The sequence below is a fragment of the Lagopus leucura genome, unplaced genomic scaffold, assembly GCF_019238085.1.
Source record: "Lagopus leucura isolate 7727_CA_CO unplaced genomic scaffold, USGS_WTPT01 Super-Scaffold_100035, whole genome shotgun sequence".
Taxonomy (NCBI): Eukaryota; Metazoa; Chordata; class Aves; order Galliformes; family Phasianidae; genus Lagopus; species Lagopus leucura.
The window spans coordinates 1,547,283-1,561,886 of NW_024962284.1; the positions used below are offsets into that span (position 1 = coordinate 1,547,283).

General features: G+C 39.4%; 1 protein-coding gene across 1 annotated transcript in view; it reads left to right on the forward strand.

Moving 5' to 3' along the window:
• The window catches only part of NELL1 (neural EGFL like 1), a 286,566-nt gene that overhangs the window by 254,783 nt on the left and 17,179 nt on the right, over nt 1–14,604 (forward strand). Inside the window, exon 16 of the mRNA XM_042882675.1 lies at nt 10,328–10,468. Coding sequence (XP_042738609.1) covers nt 10,328–10,468 — 141 coding nt within the window. The remainder of the gene's footprint in view (nt 1–10,327; nt 10,469–14,604) is intronic.

Sequence of the window (14,604 nt, forward strand, 5' to 3'; positions counted from 1 at the left end):
AACAGACTGTATGCATATTTAGAAAGTCTTTGCTGAACAAGACCATTTTGTATGATTAATGTATCAGTGTATTCATTAATGTCCATGCTATCGGAAGTATTTACTGAAGAACTGCTAAAGATTTCTGTAGTATCAAAGATTTTTGCTTGCAAGGAAACAAATGCAGAAGCAGTTTTAATCAAGACCAAACACAGCATCATGAGGTATAGCACCAGTGCTTCCAGTCCCCCATTAACTCAGTTCACTTGGTTCACTGAGTTTTTGGAACCCTCCAAAAACCTCAAACACAGATATTGAGACCATGTAGCCATTTGAGATTCCAGAAAGTTCAAAATGATTTGTCTTATGCAATGGAATGTAGTTTAGCATGTTGGCTCTTGTGAAATGGTTGTGTAGGGGCATCTTAAGGAAGTGGATTAGATGTCAGGGGGAAGTTCTTCACTGAGAGAGTGGTGAGGTGTTGGAACAGCTGCCCAGAAGGGCTGTGGATGTCCCATCCCTGTTCAAGGCCAGGTCGGGTCGGGCCCTGGGCAGCCTGGTCAAGTACTTATCTAATGGTTGGCAGCCCAGTCTGTGGCAGGGGGGTTAGAATGTGATGGTCCATCAGGTCCCTTTGAACCCAAGCTATTCTGTGATTACATTGTGGCATTCCAAGAATGCAATCAATTTCTATGAGAAATTCTAACTTTGGGAGTGCTGTTGAAAAGCAATTACGTTCAACAAACGTATAACAAATATGTATAACAAAGCTTAGTCAATTCACTGAAATTGAGGACGCAAAACTAATTTTGATAAATGTGTTTTTTTAACAATGTTCACGCAGTAAGCAATGAAGACTATTTTCATACTGAAAAAAATCAAACCCCTTTAAGATAATTGCGGACAAAATTTTGTTACAGTTTTATGTTTTTCCCCACAAAGTACTGTAATATTACATAATGCTTAGGAAATGTTTTGAGATCACAGGATGAAAGATGGTATAGAAGTGCAATGTATTTATGATTATTATTAACATTTGATGAGTCCCCTGGCTTTTCTTTCAGGATTTTCTTACTTCTGTTGCACATTTTTAATTGCTTAGAGAAATGATGCAGTCATATCTCGGAGTTGGTTTAATTGGAATTATTGATGTCTGAAGCAGAACCCAGTCTGGGAAAACTGGGTCTGATCAAAGTCTGCAACTAATGGTTTAGTGAAGTTATAAATTCAGTCTGTAATTAAAAAATGAAAGAGAGAGCGTGTCTTCAAAGTGCGCATTTTGTGCTAAGGAAACAGTCACTTCTTACTTGTTTGGAAATACTCATTGCAGTATTTGAAAAGAAGGTAGCAGTAATGACTGAAGTTCTTAATCCCAAGGATTTGCTGAGTTTTTCACCTGACATGGCTGGTTCATTTGAGATGTGTTTCAAGCGTTTTGATTTGCTGTCTTCTTTTTGCAATGGGAGCCAGTAACTTTGGATTTTCTCTGTGGGAACATTTTTAGCTTAATTCCTGTGTTTACACTTTTAAAATCTGTAATAACATATAGAGCACACAAGCCTAACATTACCATGAATGCTGGTTCAAATGGATGAAAAGGATGGAGGATATTAAGCAGTCAGTATTAACCTAGCATTAAACGTGGAGGTTGGTGGCCCTGCATGTGGCAGGGGGTTGGAGATTCATGATCCTTGAGGTCCCTTCCAACCCTGGCCATTCTGGGATTCTGTGAACCTTTTCAACTGCCTGTTCACTGACTGCTGAGGATGCACAGGACAGTTCCTGAACGTCCCTAGTCAAGTGAGGCTAATCCTGGCCCTCTTTCTGCATGTTTGAGGGTGATGTTTGGACCATTCTTTTGTTCTGAACATTCTACTAGATTTCTTAAAACATTTTTACTCATTATTTAGTGCCATGAAATATAGTGCTGTCCAAATTGTCCAGGAAAGCACGCTTCTTTCATGCATCTCGATATACTTACTGAACAGTGTGTGGGAAATCACAACACACACTGCTTTTCTTTTCTGATGCACGTGCTGTGACTGAGTTAGGAAACTGGATGAATTTAACTGCTTTGGGGGTTGATGGATGGGTACTGGTGTGACTGGAGAAAGTTCCAGCAGACTGAAATACAGAATGACCTTTACTTGTATTATGAACATGATGAAAGACTTTTGCTTTCTTTTAAATGATTCTTCTGGTCTTTTGTTATAAAGGATCTTTTTGTTTAGCCTACCTGTTACCAGAAATAAATATGTATATATTCCAAAGTGGACAGGCATCTTGCATTGAATGATAGCAGTTGTAATTCAGTGCGTTGACTGGACTATCCACCACAAATTTCACTCTCCTTATGAAACTGTGTCAGTGCATTCTCCAAGAGTATGCACTTTTACCATATGCTCTGTATTGATCAACCCATCCTGAACCATTTTTTTCCCTAATTAAGGATGCAGAGAGCTTTGCGTTATTCCTTTTATGATCTCAGGAGCTCTTTTTACACTGCTTGTTTGGGGATTTGCTTCCTTGGGAGAGTTTATTGCTGTATGGATGAGAATGCTTTTCTGAAGCTGTTAATCATTCCACGATTAAAGAAAACTAATTGAGAATATTTCCCATTATTACTAAAGTCTCAGGAGTGCCATAGGGCGTACATACTATTATAATCTAAACCTGCAATTTGTCTTTGCTCCTTGTATCCTTTGGTACAGTAATGTATACTTGGAGAAGAATTTTAAGGGGAATGGCTGACACTCCCCTACCCAGCCACAGTGAATGAAAAGTGCTTTTTACCATTTTCTCATCAGCTGCTGCCTCCTGTTAGCAGTGAGATTGTTTTTGCAAGAGTTATTTTGCCCTTTGATTAAGGAAGGGCTCAAACTAATCAAAATAACTTCCTAACATTGCAGGCTATTGGTCCTGCAATATAAGTTGCCCAGTGAAGTGGAGGAGAACTTACCATGCAAGTCATTTTAAAATTCTTTGAGGCAAATCACTGAAGAATGCATGGTAGGGACCATCTCCTTTCTGTTGCAGGATGTACTTGATAAAATAATACGCATTTCATGGCTCTTTGATATTGAACTTCAGTATTTCAGGTGCTAGATAGAGGGATGTATTTGTTATGTAATATACCTAAGGACTGTAAATGAATTAGCCTGCCAGCATTGGATAATAATAGTCGGACTCATCAATGAAGCTCTGCAGGTAGAGCTGCTGTCATTTGAATGCTTCTTTCCGTGCAGTCCACCGATGGGTGTGTTTGGTTGAGAATACCATTTGTCAGTGTCCTGCTTCATAAGAAGGTACATTCGTTTTTTGTAACCCTGATGCAGAAGGCTGCAGCCTGCATCTATATTATTTTAGTAATTTTATTAGGGGTGAGTATTCCTTTTCAGAACATCACCTATTTTGTTTTAACAAATATCCCCATAAGGTGATTCTTCTCAAATTCTGTGATGTCGGTAAGGAATCTGTAGCTCTTCAGTTGCAGTATGCCAAAATCAATTGCCAAAAGAATTCTGATTCTGGTTGACGAATTCATCTTTTTATCATGTACATAATGCATTTTGCCATCCAGATTTACTGAAATGTAGTTCCACAATCTGTAATGTGTTTTTAATATGGTCTTACCAGTCACTGAACATTAAATGAATCTGAATGTATAGCATTTATGCTTTGAACTAACTTTAAGCGGCTTTGGGCATAAAAGTACTGTGCTAGTAAGGACAGATTTGAATATATGTATATATATATATATATGTATATAAAGTCTGCATAATCCTGACTTTGTGGAAGCATTTCTCTGTGTGCTGAGAGCTTCATTGGTTATGTGCTACTGACATGAAAGATCTCTCCTGTTGATACTGTTCTGTCATTGTATTCTAGTGTGCATATCTAATATTTTGAATAACTGCTTTGTATGGAATAGCTGCACATACAATCCCACAATTTACTTGAATTAGCAGTCAGGGATAAAGACACAGTATTTCTTCAAAAATCCCATGGCTGGAATGAAGGTTGGCCTTACCACTACCTGGTTATTTGAGAGCTTCTTTTAGAGCGTTGAGAATGATAACCTCAAAGCCAGGAAACTGGATTGCAATTAAAAATTGGGGAGCATCTCACATATTGGCAGTGGGCAGCTGTGGTCAGTTCAGTGTATCTTAGTTATCTCACATGTAAATTGTGCGTGATACTGCTCTCTTCTGCAGAAAATCTAACCAAAGATATCTAATAAATACTATTTGACTAATGGACTGGCTTTTTGTACAAAATTGTCACCAGACTAAGTGTACATGGTTGATCATAGGATGGAGATCATGCGTAATTGTTACGTGTTTCTACAAATATAGAGAGAAAATTTTGGAGTCCTGACTAACTGCTCTGACACGATTAGGAAGAATATGAAGTCAAGTGAATATGAGAGGAGATTTCCTGATGTTTGTGGGGTATTTCCTTCCAAAACTTGAAGGGAGCATATAAACAGAAGGGGGAATGGCTGTTTTCAAGAGTGGATAGCAATAGGACAAGGAGGAATGGTTTAAACTGAGACAGGGGAGATTTAGGTTAGATATTAGGAGGAAGTTTTTCACACAGAGGGTGGTGAGGCACTGGAGCAGGTTGCCCAAGGGGCTGTGGATGCCCCATCCCTGGAGGCATTCAAGGGCAGGCTGGATGTGGCTCTGGGCAGCCTGGGCTGCTGGTTGGCGACCCTGCACAAAGCAGGGGGTTGGAACTGGATGATCCTTTTCAACCCAGGCCGTCCTGTGGTTCTGCACATCTATGATTTCCAGCAGGTACAAGTAGGCTGACCTAATTTCCTGAAGTAGAATCATCAGCTCAGCAACAGTTGTAGTTGGTGAACTGGCTGTTTAGAACTGTTTTTTTCTCTTTCATCTAAGCTAGCTATACCAAGCATGGTAGCAGTGTCCTTCCAACATTTGGGTTTATATTGGCCTGAAATCCCTTCTGTTTTCAGGATTATGTAGTTGGAGAGGCATGTTGACCCTAAAATCTGACAAACAGCCTGTGCTTCAGTTTAAAACCTACCCTACTGATTGCAAAGTCAGTCTGTATGTTTCTGGTGTGTGAAGTGATAATTACAGTCTTGTTTGCAATTGAAACTGAAAGGCATCACTAAATGTGATAGTTCTTCACCCTGCCTTGGATATCCCTGCCACGCTTATCACTGAGCAGCCTGACTGCAGTTTTTGTTTCCCATATCACCTAGAAATCCCTAAATATGGGGATCAAAAACTCCTGCTTCAGCTCCGGTGTTGTGAAGTGACATTTATTGGTATCATTCAGGTCCGTTAGGCTGCCGACTCCGAGTGTGCTGCTTATTTAGCATACAAATAGACAAATAAGAGTGCATGAGAGAGACATGCACCAAAGTGCTAAAAACATCAGCTTGGTGCGTGTATTAAAAATGAGTTTCAGTAAATTAGATGTTATATAAAAAGAATTAATCTTAAAAATTGCTGGTACCACTGGTCTGTGTTATTATACTGATACCAATTTAATTTCATTTTTTCTTGTTAAACTCATCATGCTAAATTTACACTTGTGTTTCAGATGATTAAAAATCTTGATAACACCAATGTGGCATTACACAATAGAGCATATTACAGCTGTTCTTTAATTATACTGAGTGGTGGGCGCACCTTTAATCTCTGAAAGCCACTTTGTGCCATTAAATTGCTCTGTAAGATTGATTATTCCTGAATTTGAGATGTGTTTACTATCTCAACAAATCCAAATTGTCAGAGTTTAGAGCTGGGTCCTTAAAATAGAAAAGTAGAGCAGAACCTGTGCCATTTACTGAGGCAGCGCTGTTCCTGCCTGAGAAGGAACTGCAAAGGCCAATATAAATATAACGCAATTAAAATCAGTCTGTGAAAACAGCCATGACTGCTGGGGAGAGAAGAATATGTTATTTGGCACTGTTTCCTCCTCCACCCCCCGAGTCTCCTAATGAGTTAAAATGAAAGTAATTAAAAAAGAAGCTAAATGTCAAGGAAGGATTTCCTGTGCTGCCTGTTCCTGGCTTTGGTCAGATAGAAGTGGAGTCTCTATCACCTCAATGGTGAAGCAAGAAATTGATTATTGAAGGGGTCAGTAAATATGGCTGAGATGTCTTTCTGTCCGTTCTGATTTTTAGCATCTCTGTGGTCCTAATAACAAACTGGCCTCATGAGTGAGTGGCAGCCACGAGTCATTATTCAAATACAAGTAAATTATACAGTTATCTGTGTTATTCTGAGTTGCCATTTGTTTAACAACTAAATTGCTGTACCGTGTCTGAGTCATTGGTATTCCAGGCATGATGAATTGTAACCTGTGACAAGGTCAGAGTGTTGTAGGAGCTTATACTGCTCACTGGGAAAAAGTAGCAGACTCCTAGGATGGCCACTGTCAATGTATTAGTGCTTTGTGTTGTCTGTGTTTAAAAAAAAATGCAGTGCCTTCTTGGTGACCGCAGAGAACTCTCAAAACCCATGTGGTGTTAATGATATGATATGTGTCCAGTTTTGGGCCCCTCACTGCAAGAAAGACATTGAGGCCCTGAAACGTGTTCAAAGGAGGGCAACAAAGCTGGTGAGGGGTCTGGAACACAGGCCATATGAGGAGTGGCTGAAGGAGCTGGGGTTGTTCAACTTGGAGAAGAGGAGGCTCAGGGGAGACCTCATTGCTCTCTATACCTTCCTGAAGGGAGGCTGTAGTGAGCTGGGGGTCGGCCTCTTCTCTCGTGTCATTAGTGATAGGACCAGGGGGAATGGTTTCAAGCTACGGCAGGGGAGATTCAGGCTGGACATGAGGAAGTATTACTTTTCAGAAAGGGTGGTCAGGCACTGGAATGGACTGCCCAGGGAGGTGGTGGAATCACCGAGCCTGGGGGTGTTCAAGGAAAGGCTGGATGTTGTGTTGAGGGACATGGTTTAGTGGGAGCTATTGGTAATAAGTGAATGGTTGGACTGGATGATCTTTCAGGTCTTTTCCAACCTTGGTGATTCTATGATTCTATGATATGGCCAATGTAATAGGAGTTACTAATAAAGGATAAAATTCAGCCTATACATAATTTCATGTAGAACTGCATGATTATGATTTGCTTGCATCAATTTAGGCACGTGGGAGATTCCTTTAGCGAGAGACATTTTCATCTCCACTCATCTGAAGTAGTTGTCTCTGCTTTCAGGGTTGATTTGAAGCATTGCAATGACTCTTTGCAGCAGGGCAGCTGTGTGACATCTCTTTCTTGCTAGTGCCGTCTCCTGGAAGAGTGTGTTGTGCACTGAACTTGTGCTGCAGTTGTTTGGGTGCATTTTTCTGGTGTTCTCCTGTAAGGTGGAACACAAAGTTGTAGGATACTTCTTGTATCCACGAAGCTGTGGATAACAGAGCTAACTGTCAGGGTATGATTTTAATTCAGGAAGCCTGAGACTTGTGCAACCCCTTCTTGTTGGTACATGTCTTTCTTGCTTAGGTCTCCTGATCAGCAGCCAACCACAGATAAGGATGTGTATTTTTTTGCATGAAAAGGAGTACCATACAGTGTGATGAACACATGCCTTTATTACACAACTCTTCTGTCTCATGGAAACTGCAGATTGTGTAGCTATTGTGTCACACTGAGTAGTTTTCCTTTTAATATTATCACACTGTGACTTAAACATGATGAAATATTAGAAAAAAAGGAACCATTTTAATTTTACTTTTTCACTAGGTCTGAAACCACTGTGTTTTATTTGGAGGTAAATTATGCTATTTATCTTGTATACATAAGTACCTCTATGAATAATGCAAGAAGTTGAGATGATAGAAGTAAAAATTACAGAGCTGTCCTTAACAGACTGGATTAACATCCTGCGAGAGCTTATTTAAAACCAACTGGTGCCTCTTTTATACAATACAAAAATGTGCCATTTTGGAGCTTTTGCAAAGCCATTATAGTGGAGCGTTGCCAGATCCATTAACAATTCTGTAGTAATGACAGCTAAATAACAGATATGGGGTACAAGCAGGCAGTGGAAGGATCTATACAAGATGCCTTTTGCATGGATGTTGTAAGAAAACTTGAATGAAAAGAACTGGTATCAAAACCATAGCACTTCCAGACTGAAATGAACTACTAAGTGAACTAGTGTCGTGGTATATGACACGTCATTTGTTTCTGTCCCTGGCATGGGTAAGGCACTGCTGGTGGAACTCCACTCATTTAAGATATCAAGGAATAGAGGAAGAATTTATATGACTGAAAGCTCGTCATTTTTTTCCATCTCTCCAGGCTTAAGAAATTGTTTTGTATCTCCCTAAAATTCAGTGACCAAAAGCTACTGATGGACAGAGTACTGCCATATGAAAGTCATGTAGTCTTCAGATCATTGGGTATGTTATTTTAACTTGATTGGCATCATCTACAGAGACTCAAACATGGATGCTCTTCTTTTTCCATTAAGCAAGCTGCTGATCAGCTTTGTTATCCTGGCAAACTGTACGAAAAGTGGTTTACCAGTCAACTACTTTGCTGCAGCACGAGCCTAAGTCAGATGCACTCTCAAAAGGGCTCAGCTTAAGAAATGCACCTTTGGAAAACTATACATTTTGTAAGTTAAAAACATAAAATTGACTGGAAAGAGCTCCAGGACAGGACTGCCCCTTGGCAGCAGTCTTTGAGGGAGAACATTCTCAGATTCGACACTGGGGAAGAGGGGGAAGCAAGAAGAATTCATTTACAATTGACCCATGACAGCAAAGTCACTCACTTTCCAAATAGGATTAAACTTGTTCTGTCAGCCATGACATGTGAAAAGATCATGGTTATAAATACCATTTACCATAATGAATTGGAAGTGTCTGAGTTTGCAAGCAGCACTGGCCACTGATGGACAGCTAGATTTATGCAGTGTTTTGACGCTAAAATTAGCTTCTGCAAAATAAAGGGAGTACAGAAAAGGTTGTAGCAGTGAGAGATTGTAAAACATTTAAAAAAGAAAAAAAAAAAAAAAGAAAAAAGAAGGAATTGTATTGAAGGATATTTCATTCAAATCATATTTGTTGTAGCATGACTTCCTGCAGTCAATGAAACCACATTGATGTACGTATTTTTTTTATTGAGATAAAAACTACACCCTGTGGTTGCTCAGTAACCTTAACTCAGTCTTGCATCAGGATCAGACAGTATTTGCTTTTTAATGCTTGCAGAACTAAATGTAGATTGAGAATCTAATTTCACAAAATTTGTGTGTTCAGTGTAGGCTTTATTTGTATTTTCAGTGTGCAGGCTGCCACGGAAAAATCTCAGTGGCTGAAAGTATATATAATATTTAGGGATGACTTGAGATTCTTTTTAATTGATAACGTACAGGCTGAAAACTGTCCAACATTAAAGAAAATAGTAAAAAGGCTGAGCTAAAAAGAGGCATCAAATATAATCGCTTCTTAAATTACCAGAAGGTTAACGTATAATTAATTTGTTAATTTTAATTACTACCCTACAAAATGTGCTGGAAATATGCTCAAAGGGGAGTAGCAGCCAGGTGCCAGGCGTGATTAACTAAGGTTACTAGCAATTAGGAGGTCTCTATTAACCATGTTATGGAAATTTTAAAAACACATTTACTGAAACTCAGCAGGGTTTTCATCTTGCTCTGTATTTCCACTACTTTAGACTTACTAGTGTGGTGTCACTGGCTTCATTCTCTTCCAGCTAAACGTTTTACTGCAGATGAGATACAAACTGCCTTTTCTTTGTGTGTTATGCAAGCAGTAGGTATTTGTTTTGTTCATATAAACACAAATGATTAATTCTTGTTTGCAAAGAGTCCTGATGTCTTGGCACACGGAGTGCCAGGGAGCTGCAGAGTCTTGCAGCTGAGCACTGGGAAGGCCAATCCCAAAGAGAAGGTTGTTGCTTTCCAAGGAGCTCTGGGACATGCAGTCCGTATGTACAGCAGGAGTGTTGCTGGAACAGCCTTTCCAATCCAGAACCTGCTCTACAGTGCTTTACATTTGCAGTCTAACTTGTGATTTAAAACCAACAAACCAAACTCACATCAACAATAAGAAGAGCAAAATTTCTATATGTTTGCTTTGCATTTTCAACCAAATGCACTGTGGATGAATGTCTTATATGTTTCAAATTCCACGATGTACTGCTGTTCTGTATTACTGCTGCATCGGTCATGCTGATGTGTCTGTTATTTGGAAGCATGATAAACCGTGATCCGTGATCAAGGAAGACTTTTAAAAAATGCAAACAAAACAAAACAAATAAAAACAACCTAAAGCATTGGTGTCAAAGGAAATTAATTTCCTGGATGGCTTGTGTTTTTCTCTGAGGCAGATATTGATGAGTGTGCAGAGGGGATCATTGAGTGTCACAACCATTCACGCTGTGTTAACCTCCCAGGGTGGTACCACTGTGAGTGCAGAAGCGGTTTCCATGACAATGGAAGCTATTCTCTTTCCGGGGAGTCCTGTGTTGGTAAGCAATGATCAGCATAGTGCTGGTTTTTTGTTGTCTTTTTTTTGCGTTCTGCATGGTGTTATAAAGTCACTGCTGAGACACTGTCCTTAACAGTTTCTGTGTTTAAGGCAAAAATGAGAAAGCAAGCAAGCGTGTCTGCGTTTGTCAGCATCCCCAGCCATGTGGTGCGGGCGCTAGTTTAAGAGGCATCACATTTCTGATCGGTTATTACAGGAGGGAGGCACACAGAGATCCAGAGTGTGTCTTAGTATGCTTTGCCATTTATCACAATAAGCTGCTCTACATCCTGAAGGGAGGGAGGGCTTTCTGGGGAGCAGAATGGCCCACGGAAGGGAAGGAGATGCTCCTCAGCTTTGAAATCTCAGAGCAGCAGTATGAGAACACATTCGGTGCATGTTCCTTGTCGCTTTGATATGTTACTTTTGCATTCTTTCGTATCTTCATCATTTTATTTTTGGAGTTATGCAAATAGCCCCCTGCACTTTGTGCACCATATTTGGAGAAAAACACCCTGAGAGCATGAAGGGAGAGGAATTTTTAAAGGGTGCGGAGGAGTTTGTCAGTTCTTCCTGTGATCACTTGTTTCTGTGGGAGGACAAAGGATGAGGCTCCGTGAGGGTTTATCTGGAGCTGGTTCTCGCAATCTGGTGCGGTGAATGTTCGTAACACTTTGTGTCCCAACACAGCAAGTAAGCAGGAATGAAAGGATAGTGGAGGCTCTGCTTAACAATTAACCTCTGCTTAACAATTTTTCTAGCTGTTTATTTATTCTCGAAAGTCTTGTACATCATTTCTGTATGATATTATCAGGTGCGTTTAAAACAGTTTGCCAAGGATCTTGTTATAGCTGCTACTGATGCAGTTCTCTTAATTCTCTATCCTTTCTTGGGAAATGCAGCTATTTCATCTCTACTCAGTTCTATGAATTTTCTGTAAGAGCATTTTGCTTTCCTGCTTCTTCTGTGAAGGACTCCCTTTTAATGCACTAAATCCTGTTTATCGTGCGTAAGTGCAAAGGGCTCTCTTTAAGATTTAAAGTATACAATTAAAGTAAAAGTTAGAATCATTTTTTTTCGTATGAATTTATAAATTGTTGTAACACACATTCCAATCTTTTGCAAATTGTAGCTATTAGAGGAAATAGGTCCTTGGAATGAGATAGCATTGTGATTTAAAAATGCAGAGGAAAAATACTTATTTTCAAAAAACAGTGTTTTGTAGATTATCCTGCTAAACTATATTAGCTTCTTATGTATTGTCCTAATCACTTTTTACAGCATTTTGTTACTTAAATACCATGTGAAAATCATACATTCTTAACCAGGTTCTCATATGTTAAGAATTCTGCTCTGGTTTATTTAAGTACTGCAAAATGAGTGATGGGCAGAGCAATATTGAAAATACTTTATCAGAAATCAAAGTGATGTGAAATAGGCCTTTGAAAAGCTCTGAGGAAATTGGAGATACAGGGCATTTGCAGCATTCCTAGTGTCTGCTTGTGCTGCTGCCATGGTGATCTCCATCTCTCTTCAGGCTGACCTTAGGTAGCTGTTTTCTTGCTTGGAAAATACAAGACTCAGATGGGTTGACATTGGACTTGATGATCCTAGGGGTCTTCTGATTCTAAAAGACAGATGCTCAGACATGGCTGTGGTTTTGATTGGCCCATAGATGGGCTCAGTTGCTGAAAAATCTGTGTTGCTTTTGAAGTGAAGGACTCTTGGCTATCTTAGAGCAAGAAGGATCCCCAAATTCTCTATGTTCTGTGGAAACTGAAAGGGTGAGTTTTGGTGAAGGTGAACCACTCTCGTTTTGACCTGCACAGCACACTGGAAGTTGGTTAGGTGAGGTGCTCCTCTTGCCACGTGCAAGTTATAAACAGAATGTGAAATGAGTGACATTATTTAACTAAGTTGCTTTTCTGAACTACTGCAGGATACCAGTAATGAAGGGAGTAAACATTTCTTTTGTTTCATTATACTGCTCAAGCACTTAGAAATGAATTGAATGACTTTGCTAATCCACATGAACAAAGAGACTTCAAAATGTGAAGCGTATTTAAAAACACAACTAAGAATTGGTCAAAATTGGACAGTAATGTACATTCTTGCTTCGACTTAGTTACTTGAACACTGGCTTTTGTCATGTTACAGAGCTTATTTACACAGTGGAGTACTTACGGTCAAGGCCAGAGTCCCTCTCTATTTCAAATAAGAGGGTTCATTTGCTTAGCAACAGCATTTTGTCCTAGGATTGTATTTTACTGAAATCCTAGCGTGCACCTGAGCTGGATTTGGCCTGTTGCCCTTCAGTATGTTTTGAAGCATTTCTTCCTTCCTGAAGGACAGATCTTGGAGAACAATAAGCAGGCATAGGAGAAAATAAAAATAAAAATGTTGAAAGCTGCAACAATAAAATAATGATAATAACAGATGAAAAATCATAAGGTGGTGAGAGAGGGAATACTGAGGTTTGGTGCATAGCCCAAAGCCCAGGCAGCTGGTGTGGGGTGGCTCCTCTTTCCTTCTGAAGGTGACACTTGGTCATTGCTTGTAGGTTGTCAGCAATGCTTGCAGAACATTTAAAATATATATATGTATCTGTCTGGAGAGTGTTGTGATACCTCAGGGATTCTGAAAGCTTTACCTCATTGCCTATGAGAGAACAGTAGATGTGGTGGGGAAGGTCATAATATTGTGCTAGAGCATGGCAAAAAGGATGGGTGACTTGGCCAGGGTGCTTCACGCTTGACTAAATACGTTATTGCTCAAAATGTCAACATAGATGACTTGGAAAAGGGGAATATATTTTCATAGCCATGCTTTTACAAAAGATGTCAGCTTAATAAGGAGACAGTGAGCAGACTCAAATTAAGAGAATGTAATTTAATTTCCAGTGGTATCGTTTCTATGAGGCACTGGCCTTTCACACTATATTATTTAGAATACTGCTTGCAGATAAAAGACGATTGCTGTATCTAAGTTGCTACCAAAGTTTCTTTTGCAATAAAAATACATCGACTGTAGCTGCTCGGTGTTTCTCTTTTCCTCCCCTTTTCCCTGTCTCTTCCCTCTCCTTTTCCTTTCCCCCCTTCCTCCCTTTCCCCCTTCTCTACTTTTTTTAAATACGAATTTTGTTACAATTTAGGATTTAAAAAAGACCATCAGAATGCTTTATAGAGCACTTCTTGTCAAGATGCACAGTGTCCCATTATTAACTACTATCCACTGTAACTATGCTGATACAACTGGTGTGCATTGCTGCTTCTCTGCACTAAGTACCTGTTGCCAAATACTGCTGGTGCAGTGAGTTATTACTGAATAAACTCTCAACACTGAATTTTCAGTGTCAGCCTTGAAGATTATCAGAACCTAAAAAAGGGAAAAACTGTCAAAGAAAATGCTTTCTTAGGAGAAGTAAACAGTTGTGTCACAAAGCTCACTCCTTCTGCAGGCTGAAAAGTAGAAGCAAATTAAAGTAAATTATACACATTTCTCTCCCTACCCCTTTAAGAGAGTTGATTCTCATCTGTAGAGAATTACTCAATTCACAGAGCACTGAATTTCTGAGTCCTTTTATACACTGCAGGCTTTAATACACTCCATAGTGTGCTACAGTGTTCTCTACTAACTAGGTTTGAAATCAATAGAGAAGCAGGTTTGTTTTCTGTTTGTTGTGCCCTCTTTCTCTGTCAAAAAAAAAAAACTAGGTCCATCCCATCCTTCAGAAATTTTCCTCTCTGCCACTGCTTTCCTACCATTAAAGAAGTGGAATGTGGGCAGAAAGGTTTTCGTGTACAGAATATCCAGGATCAACTCCAGAACTTTATTTTGCTCACTGAACGTAAAGCTTATGATATTAGTCTCTATCTGTTGATTTTGTGCTGCGAGATAAAAATAATCTTACTTACTTTCTGCTTCATAAATTCTGGTTCTTGTGTTCTGTGAGGAATGTGAGTTTCATGTTTTAAGATAATTGTGCTTAGTAGTTCCTATACTTCTAGAAAGCATTAGTAAATCCTACATTCTGAATCTAATTTACCGTACAGTGTTCTTTAATAGACCATTATGTCTCTATAGAATACAAGTACCATCACGAAATATTTTCTAACAAAAAGAATGTGTCTGTTTAGT